General features: G+C 49.4%; 1 protein-coding gene across 1 annotated transcript in view; it reads right to left on the reverse strand.

The window, feature by feature from the left end:
• PGBD5 (piggyBac transposable element derived 5) overlaps positions 1 to 9,953 on the reverse strand; it is a 104,797-nt gene extending 94,844 nt beyond the window's left edge. Inside the window, exon 1 of the mRNA XM_007989764.3 lies at positions 9,611 to 9,953. Within this exon, the coding sequence (XP_007987955.2) occupies positions 9,611 to 9,941 (331 nt within the window). The 5' untranslated portion in view covers positions 9,942 to 9,953. The remainder of the gene's footprint in view (positions 1 to 9,610) is intronic.
• Between the last annotated feature and the right edge of the window lie 599 nt (positions 9,954 to 10,552).

Here is a 10,552-nt window from a genome sequence, read left to right on the forward strand (position 1 = left end):
GTCCATCTATTCCTTTGTTCATTCAATCATTCAAAAATAACTGAGCACCTGCCACATTTTTACCAAATACTGTGACCAGAATGTCCAAGGTCTCCACCCACATGATAAATAAATTAGTTTATGCAGGTGACAATGAGTGCTAGGAGAGACCAGAGGGAAGGTGGTGATTTTAGACGGGTAGAGACAGTGACATTGGAACCAAGACCAAGTCAGCAGGCAAGGGCTGCCGTTCGAGAGTCAGGAAGAACATTCCACGTAAGGGCCCGGCAGACAGAAGATCATGTGGCCAGAGATAATGGTAGACACGTGCCACAAGGTGACAATGGTAGGACGCGTGCCACAAGGTGACAATGGAGAGGAAGACGAGGGCGGACCTACAGACCCGGAGGTCACGCTAAGGAATCTGGATTTCCCTTCGGTTTGGATGGGAAATTACTGGAGGAGTTTAAGCAGAGGAGTATATTAACTCATGTTTGTAAAACATCACTTTTCCAGCACAGCCTGGGGAAAGTGAAACTGGGGCAGGGACAATCAACACAGGTGGAGGCTAAGATTCCAAGTGGATGAAAGCCTCACCAGCCTGGCCAAGGGGTGATACTGTCTTGGCTAAAGTTGGCAGCAATGGCAATGATATAAGAAGTGGAAGGATCTGTAGTTCTAAACTTTTTCATGAAAGTAACTTCTTAAATATATACCTAAATGTGGCCAGTTTTTCATTCTTTTGTAATAATTCTTCCTGCAACTCACAAATGAGGGGAAGGAAAGCTCTTTCTACCCTGTGGGAGGATAGGCAAGCATTCCTTCTCCACAGTCTGATATTTTAGGTATTCCAGTATTCTCCCACCCCCAAGATCATGTTGTAGTTCCTGTCACCAATAAAGGTTTTATCCCATTCCCTTCTGCTGTCATTTTCCCTCCTCCTTCCTTAAAGGAAGGACCCCAGCACTTCTCCATGGACTCTGCCCTAAGTACTCATTTCTCAATATGCTTGGCAAATCCCCCTCCTTGTGGGATCCAGGTTTGCTAAGTAAATCTACATCCATGCCTGAACCTGGAGTTTGGATTCTAGCTACAGTTACTTGCAATAGTAACAATCACAGGTGTTAAATGTTAAGATATTTTCACTACGAAAGTCTCAAGTAAGGAAGCTCAGTTTAGGGGCCAGTGCAACTGCCCATGAGCAAAATGCATGCCTTCTCTCCCCTTTGCTCAAATGGCTCTCTTGTTTGAGATACTTTTCCTCCCTCTTCACCTGACTAGTTATTTGTTCTTCAAGGTGCAGCTCAGGGGCCACCTCCTCCAGAAACGCCGCCTCTTCTCCAGCCCAGCTGGAGGAAGTAAGGCACCTCTGGAATCCGGCAGAAATCCATGTTTACCCTGATCACAGCATTCACCAGAGACGCTTATCTCTTTTCCTTCACTCTGTCTCTCCTATTGGACCCCAGGGGACATGTCTAACTTATCGTTTTATCCCAGCAGGGCTCAATGTGCTGGCTGAATTAATATGAGGCACATCTCATCCATTGCTGGTGGGAGTGTAAATTGGAAAACTGCTTGGCAGCACTTCCTAAAGCAGTGGTTCTCAATACCTGGTGCTTTCGCCCCCCAGGTGACATTTGGCAATGTCTGGAGACATGTCTGTTTGCTACAACTGGCGAGGAGGGGTGCTAATAACATTCAGTGGGTAGAGGTCTGGGATGCTGCTAAACATCCTGCAATGGTCAGGACAGCCCCCCACCAACAAAGAATTATCTGGCCCAAGTTGAAAGACCTTGTACTAAGGGTAAATATACACTGAATCTATGGCCTAGCAATCCCACTCCTAGGTATATATGTCCAAGGAAGTGATGTATACAAACATCAAGAAAACACGTACAAGAACATTTGTAGCAGCTTTCAGGTTTGGAAACAAACCAAAAGTCTACTGATAGGACACCAGGTAAATAAACTCTAGTATATTTGTACAGTGGCATACTACACAGCAATATAAAGATAGTACTGCTCTATGTGATATGGATGAATCTTACAGATAGAACAACGTAATGGGCAAAATTAAGTAATGGTGATGAACTCAGAATCATGGCTACCTCTGGGGACAGGGAGGTACTGAAGGGGAAGGGGTAGGTAGGAATCTTCAGGATGCTAAGAATGTTTCTTTTCTTTTTCTTTTTTCTTTTTTCTTTTTTTTTTTTTTTTTGAGATGGGGTCTCTCTCTGTCAGCTTGTACCACAGTCTGGAGTGCAGTGGTACAAACACAGCTCACTGCAGCCTCACACACCTCAGCCTTTAGAGTAGCTGGGACTACAGGCATGCACCACCATGCTTGGCTAATGTTTCAGAATATTTTTTAGGGAAGGCGGGCTCTCTCTGTGTTTCCCAAGCTGGTCTCAAACTCTTAGTCTCAAACAATTCTCCCACATCAGCTCCCAACTGGTTGAGATTACAGGCTAGGCATGAGCTACTGCATCTGGAACTAGGAACACTCTTTACCTTGATCTGGGTGGTAGTGACATAGGTATACCCATTAAAAATGCACTGTGCTGTGCACGAATGTCTCATGCAATCTATGTGTGCTATGACACACACAAGCTTCATTATATAAAGTAATTCCCTAGAACACTTAATCATTCCACTGTTGGTGGGAATGCAAATTAGTGCAACTCTGGAGATTTCTCAAAGAACTGATAGTTGAACAATTTGACCCAGCCATCCCATTACTGGGTATATACTCAAAGGAAAATAAATTGTTCTACCAAAGAGACACATGCACCCGTATGTTCATTACAGTTCATTACAGTATGTTCATTGCTATTGACAATAGCAAAGACGTAGAATCAACCCAGGTGACCACTGATGGTGGCCTGGATAAATATGGTGCACATACACCATGGAATACCACGCAGTTATAAAAAGGAAGGAAATTATGTCCTCTGCAGTGACATGGGTGCAGCTGGAGGCCATTATCCTCAGTGAACTAATGCAGGAATAGAAAACCAAACACTGCATGTTGTCACTTAGAAATGGGAGTTAAACATTGGGTACACATGGACATAAAGATGGCAAACATAGATACTGGGGACTCCTAAAGGAGAGAGGGAGGGGAGCAAGGTGTGAAAAACTACCCATTAGGTACTCTGCTCACCACAGGGGTGACAGGCTCAATCAGTCTCCAAACCTCAGCATCACACAATATACCTTTATAACAAACCTGGACATGTATCCCCTGAGTCTAAAATAAAAGGTGAAAAGTAAATACAAATTAAAATAAAACAAAATACTCCTCTAAGAGCCATCTTACTGGTGGGCATCACATATTGGTTTGCTGCCTTATAAACAGGATGTTCTAATGGACTCTCTGGGGTACTGCTGGCAGGGGCATAAAAAGGTACATTTCTGGAAGACTCGTTCACAAAAGATATCAAAAGCCTTTAAAATGTGCAAAATCCTTACCTCAATATTGCTTTATCATTTGATGCTAAGGAGTAAATTGAGGATGGGTATATAAGCTTAAGCATCAGGCCAGGCATGGTTGATCACACCAGTAATCCCAGCACTTTGGGAGGCCAAGGTAGGTGGATCACCTGAGGTCAGGAGTTCGAGACCAGCCTGGCCAACATGGTGAGACCCCATCTCTACTAAAAATACAAAAATTAGCCAGGCATGGTGGTGTGTGCCTGTAATCCCAGCTATTTGGGAGGCTGAGGCAGGAGAATCACTTGAATCCAGGAGGCAAAGGTTGCAGTGCACCAAGATTGTGCCATTGCATTCCAGCCTGGGCAAAACAAGCAAAACTCCATCTCAAAAACAAACAAACAAAAAAACAAACTTAAGTCTTAACAATGTTCACCACAGCACTAATTTAACAGCAAAAAAAGAGGAATGAGAAGTAGGGTAATAAGCTCAATCCTAACAAAAGCAAACCCTAGAGTATTACAGAGTCAATGAAAATATTGTTCTAAAATTTAAATGGGAAATGTTCACAATATATTAATTACAATGAAAAATTCGGTCCCTCAACAACATGTAAGATATATGAAGCACATATTCAGTATGTCAACTACGATTATCTCCGGGAAAAGGAAGATAATTTGATTTTCACAATTTTTGATATGGTTTGGCTCTCTGTCCCCACCCAAATCTCACCTTGAATTGTAATAAAACCCACATGTCAAGGGCGGGACCAGGTGGAGATAATTGAATCATGGGGGCAGTTCCCCCCATACTGTTCTCATGATAGTGAGTGAATGCTCACGAGATCTGATGGTTTTATAAGCATCTGGCATTTCTCCTGCTGGTAAATTCTCTCTTTGCCTGCCGCCATCCATGTAAGATGTGACTTGCTCCTTCTTACCTTCCACCATGATTGTGAGGCCTCCCCAGCCATGTGGAATAAGTCCCATAAACCTCTTTCTTTTGTAAATTACCCAATCTTGGGTATGTCTTCATCAGCAGCATGAAAATGGAGTAATACAATTTTTATCCTTTTTCTTATTCATTTTCTAAAATGAATATATGTAACTTGTTAATAAGAAAATAATGTACAATCACAGTCCTTAAAAACAAAGGTGTAACAAGGTATGCAACTTCAGTCCCAGCTAATCAGGAAGCTGAAGCGGGAGGATCACTTGGACCCAGGAGTCTGAGTCCAGCCTGGGCAACATAGTGAGACCGTGCCTCTAAAAAGAAGTCTAAAAAGTGAGTTTTAGAGTCTAAAACTGGGTTAGACCTCACCACCTGTTCCAGAGTATTCAAAGGGGTTTGTGACCTCAGAGACCTGGAACCCTTTCTATGGGGTTAAGTATAAGAAGCTGCTCCTACCTTTAGCTCTGCACAGGATTCTGTGGCTCCAGGAGGAACTTTGAATCTTGGTGAGCTGCAAGATAATCTTGGGCAAAGCTACATAGTAATCAAGTGCAAGACTGTGTGTCATCTTGCAGTAGCTGCACAGAATTCAGAGAAGGGAGCTTCCTGGGAGAGCTGTTTTGCTCTTTTCCCAGGAGTCTGTTCATGTAGGGGGTGAAACTGGAGCTGCTACTGCAGTCTTCAAAGCCCCACCTCCTGAAAAACAGCTCTGAGTACTCACTAGGACAACTCAGGGCAGCAAGGATTAAACAAGGAGCTAGAGAAGAATCCAGATTCTCCTCTTCTGGAAGGTAGCTATGCCAACCACTATACCAGCAACACCCTGGCAAGGTTCTGGTCTTCTGTATCCTGGTTGTGGTATGGATTACACAAATCATGAGTTAAAACTCATAGAACTGTATCCCCTTCCCCCCAAAACTAAAAGCAATTCATGTATAACTATAAAAATATTTTTTACTGAAAAAAGTTCTAGTAAAAGAAAAAAAAAGGCACTACATTTCCTGAATTATTGAGTCTGACTAGTTAGATGGTGATCACTTAACCCAGTAATCTCATCAACCCCAGGAAAGTGGAGGCAGCAACTTCCTTTCCCAGTCACATGGCAGTGGCAACTTCTCGGCCACAGAGTCCTTGTGAAGATAGTCTGATGATAATGCATGAAAACACAAGTGACAAATGAGAACTGAGGGTTAGCAGTAGCAGCTCCAGTTTCACCCCCTACATGAACAGACTCCTGGGAAAAGAGCAAAACAGCTCTCCCAGGAAGCTCCCTTCTCTGAATTCTGTGCAGCTACTGCAAGATGACACACAGTCTTGCACTTGATTACTATGTAGCTTTGCCCAAGATTATCTTGCAGCTCACCAAGACTCAAAGTTCCTCCTGGAGCCACAGAATCCTGTGCAGAGCTAAAGGTAGGAGCAGCTTCTTATACTTAACCCCATAGAAAGGGTTCCAGGTCTCTGAGTTCACAAACCCCTTTGGAGCCAAGGGTCTCAGTTTAATTCTGGTTTTGAGAAAAAGATTTTTCTTTTCTTGTTTGTTAAAAAGGCTCTAAACCAACAACGAACTGTAAAGATAAAACATTCAACAATGTTAATTTCCAATGCCTTATGTTTCTCTCCAGCTGCTCAAGGTCATACCTCCCCACTGAATGATTAGAGGGTTGCTGATATGGTAAATGGGGGGAGAACACACACACACACTCTCTCTCTCTCTCTCTCTCTCTCTCTCTCTCTCTCTCTCTCTCTCCCCCCCCCCCACCCCACTCCCTCTCTCTCTCCCTCTCTCCCCCACCCCCCTTCTATGAAGTCCAACCTCTAATAGAAAGAGCGAGCAGCTCAGATCCCGGCCAGCCTGGACAAAGGACTGACAAACCAGACGGAAGCCCTGGAGCATCTGTGAAATCTTGTCTGTTCCTCTGCCTCCTCCGAGAAACGAATCACAAGACTGCTCAGAATAAGAAACCAAAAGGGCAGAGGCTCAAAAAGCAGCCGGGCCTGAATTTCATTCTGTTTCCAAAGAGTGAGCTCACATGCTGTGTTGGTTATTTGCACAGTGGGCAAGCAGGCTGACGGCTTGAGGGGGCTATTTTGGGGGGATATATGCTGCAAGTCTGGTTAAGAGAAGGTCCTAGGCTCTGCACTCCCAGTAGGCATTTCAGCTCCCAGGCAGATCATGCATCTCCACAGGGGTTAAGAGCCCAACAGCTAGCCTGGCAAGCACAGCGTGTGCATTTAAGTCATCCCGAGAGGATCCACACCTCAATGCACAACCAGAACCTAAGTGAGGTGAGAGAGGAGACAAGAGGAGTGAGCAAGGGCCCTCTCCACCCATAACTCCTGGCTGCACTTCTGGAGAGGCTGATCCAGGAAGCTAAATACACTGAAAAATAGAAGGAAAGGGCTGGGAAGACAAGAACAGCCTGAAGAATGGCTAGGATTTCCGACCTGAACTACAGAAATGGTGCTCTATGGGCTGGCACAGGAACTAGCACGGCTCCCTTCCTTCCCCTCCTCCTCTCAGCTGGCCACCAAGCATCTCCTACCCTGTGCACTCCCCTTATGGTGGGTGTGGGGAGATGTGGCGGCTCCCACTACAACTCATAATGGTCCCCAGTGTCTACCTCCCTCATGCACAGCGACTCTGCAAAGGTTTCTAGGTCATCCTTCTGATTAAAAAAAAACCCAAAAACCTAGCACAAGCAATACACATTTGCATACAATACCCAGTTACATGCACACATTTACATACCTGCACATTTCCATAAAATACACATTTATGTACATACACATATACCTGTTTTTACAGTAGGAGCAAGGCAAGAAGCCTCTATCAGATCTCGAATTTTGTTTTTTCCTCATCTGATTCCAGCAGCAAGAGCAATTTGGATTAAAAATTTTCCATTATAAAGCCTGATTAGAGATAGAAATGCCACCTGCTTGCTTTCCTCCCCACCCCACTCTACCCATCCAGTGAGATTTGTTAATAAACGGGGGAACAAAGACGGAAGAGAGATCCAGGCTGCATTCTTTGCAAGTGAGGAGCGCACGCTTGTCCGAGCGTTTTAGATACTGTGCTCTGGCAAACCCCAGCAGGCTGATCCTCTTTGCTCTCAGAGTGGCTGGGGTGCAGCTCTCAGCCTCTTAATAAACACATCCATCTTCCTCCACACTGGTAGGCGCAAGGATTTTCTCTGACCAAACCCACGCTTCTGCATCTATTTTCAGCCCCCATAAATCATATTCCATTGTTTTGGGGAAATCCAAATTCAAGTTTTAACAGGCCATCGACCTCATCCCTCCATTCCTCACCACTCCAAATTTCCCTCAGGATGAAATCTGCAAAGAGGAAATTCTAAATCAGATGTGGACTTAAAAGGCAAGCTCCCACACAGGGCAGGAAAACAAAACTGGGTAAAAATACCGGCAATAACCACTAATGTCTTTGGTTAAAGGGCCTCACTGATTCTTCGGTACAGGTGTGAACTCAGTGGGCATCTGCAGGAAGCAGAATTTGAACCTAATGCTAAATGACACACGATCCTGCTCTTCATGACCATAAGTGCTGCGGTGGCTGGATTAAATGGCTCTGCTGCAGAATTTCTCCCATTTCAAGGTTACTAAGAAATATAAGATGGATTTACAATTTATTTCAGTGTGCCCACCCTTCTCAAATCAGCACATTCAGGATTCTTATTCATAACTAGGCTTGACCTAGTACAAGTTCTCTATTTTGCCCTGAGACACGGAGAGACTTGCTGTGCAGTCCCAGGTGGACCTGTATCTCAAATGTTTCCAGGATCGAAATTAGATCACAGATGCTCACGGAATAAAGTCTGCCAAACCAGGTCTGTGGACTGGTACAATTCTTAAAGAGCCAATACAGAAAACAGCTGTCTAGGGCCGGGAGGCCTTAATGACATCCTGGAAAATATAGGACAGTATAAAAGGACTATACAGAGTCAATGATTTTGAAAATTCCCAAGCTCTTAACTACAGCCCAAATGCATATGCTTTAAAATGTACCCACCCTCAAAGCAATGCACAGCTAACTGTGACTTTGCAAGCCCAGCTTTAGCTCCACACATCCACACCGCAGCCTGCCAGAGGTCTGCAGACCACTCCCTACTGAGAGAGTCCAGCTAACCCTACCGGCCTCCCAGCAGGCTGCAGCATGATGTCCAGATCCAAGTCCAGGCACCAGCTGGAGGTCCCTTGGGCCTGCCTTCCCATGTGCCGTATTCCTGACCGGTTGGACAATCATCAGAGAAGGCCACAGGAAAAGCCGCATCATGCCCACCGCGGCCACTCCCTGGCCCTCATCAACACCGGTTGCGCGCACTTCTACGGAAGAACACAGCATGCAGGAGCACGGGCCTGCTACAGAAGGCCGTGGAACAAGAAACACCAGCATGAGAGGGCGGCTGGTCTGCAGCTTTCAAAGAAGGCAGAGGCTGCGGAGCTTCTGCAGAGGAAGTGGTGATATTTCAACAGCCAACTCCCACAAAAACAGGCAGTGAAGAGGAGTGGGGCAGCCGCAGCAGCTTCCAGCACCCCAGCCACCTTCTCCAGGTATTCGGAGCTTGTCTGTGACCACAGTGGTAAGCAGGACACACCTGAAAGTACCTTCTGGCGGAAAAGCAAACACCTTAACGCTGCCCAATCGGTCCCTTCACTCCTCCCCATTCTTAACAAGAGATCTGGAATAGCGCGGACAGGGAAAGTTTCTCCGATTAAGGAGAAAACTACACTGCGGGTGGCCTCTCCCTCAACTCTCACTGGGCCATCTGCAACCTGTCTCGCCCCCGTCACCTGCCATAAGGCTCGCTCTTCGGCTGTTAGTGAAAAAATGACTCCACCTGCCTCCACCAGCCACGCTGGGCTTTCAGTAAAGCCCCCTCAACTAGGAAAGCCTAACTTCAATCCACCCCTAAAGTCCGACCCACAGGTGTGACAGGCTTCCCGTGCAGGGGCTGGGGTGCTCCCAGGAAGTGAAGGAAAAGGTACCCGACGACCCTGTCACTGGAAAAGAGCTGACCACTGCCTCCGCCTCACCCTCTCCACCCAAGGGTTCGGAGCCCCCAGGCGCAGTCAGACCGATCCCCACTCCTGCAGACTCATTTGTTTCCGGAGAGACACCCACAACCCAGCCCACGGAGCGTCTGGACTCGCCCGCCCCAGCACCCACGCCTCCCCCGCGCCGGGTTCCAGCACCGCCCCCGACACCCACCCGCGGACCGCCCCTTACCGCCGGTGTCCTCGAAGCGCGGGGGCGGACAGTCCCGCAGCGCGGCGCTCCAGCCCGCGCCGGCCTCGTCCTCCTCCGGCTCCTGCGCGTCCGGGGCGCGGGGAGGCGGCGGGGCGGCCCCTGCGGGTCCAGGGGGCTCCCGCTCCTCGTCCGAGGAGGCGGCCGAGGAGGAGCGCGAGGCGGCCGAGGTGCTGTAGAAGGGGTTCCCGCCGCTGTCCGGACCGGACTCGCCGAACACGTCGTCCGAGATGTGCAGGCTCTCGTAGCGCGCGCGGGCAGCCTCGAGCAGCGCCGGCGCCCTCCTCCGCGCGCCCCCGCCGCCCTCGGCCATGGCCCCGGCCGCCGCCCGCGCGCCCGACCCCCACAGTGCCTCCCAGCCGCACGCGCCGGGCCCCGGGCCCGCGCCGCGGCCCGCCGCCCCCCACCAGCGCAGCCCGCAGCAGAGCGCCCGCCGCCCCGTGCCCGGCCGGCCCGCCGTCTTGGCCGCCTCGGGCCCAGCGCCCGGGAAAGCGCCCTCGGAGCTCGGGCGCCGCAGGCTGCGGGCCGCGGCGGGAGGCGAGCCGCGCGAGGGGGGTGGCAGGGGCGACCCAGCGAGGGCGGGACGCAAAGGCTGCGGCCGAGACCAGGCGCCGCCGCTACAGCCACCGCCGCGGCTGCGTCTCCTCGGCGCCTGCCGCGTCCCTGCGCGCCCTCCCCACGGCCTCCGGCGCTGGGCTGCCGACCTTCCCGGGCGCGAGCCGCCGGAGGCGGGCCCCGCCCCCTCGCACCTCCCGCCCGCCGGCCAATGGGGAGCCGAGCCCGAACGGCCGCGGGGGAGCTGGGCGGGCCCGGCGCGGGGAACGCCCCCACCCTCCTCGGCGGGGCGGGGCGGGGCGGGGCGCGCAGCTGGGGCTCGCGGGAAGGGGGAGGGCCGCCGGCTGCAGGGCCGGTCTCCTCCTGCAA

The sequence above is a fragment of the Chlorocebus sabaeus genome, chromosome 25 (genome assembly GCF_047675955.1).
Source record: "Chlorocebus sabaeus isolate Y175 chromosome 25, mChlSab1.0.hap1, whole genome shotgun sequence".
NCBI classification, from domain to species: Eukaryota; Metazoa; Chordata; class Mammalia; order Primates; family Cercopithecidae; genus Chlorocebus; species Chlorocebus sabaeus.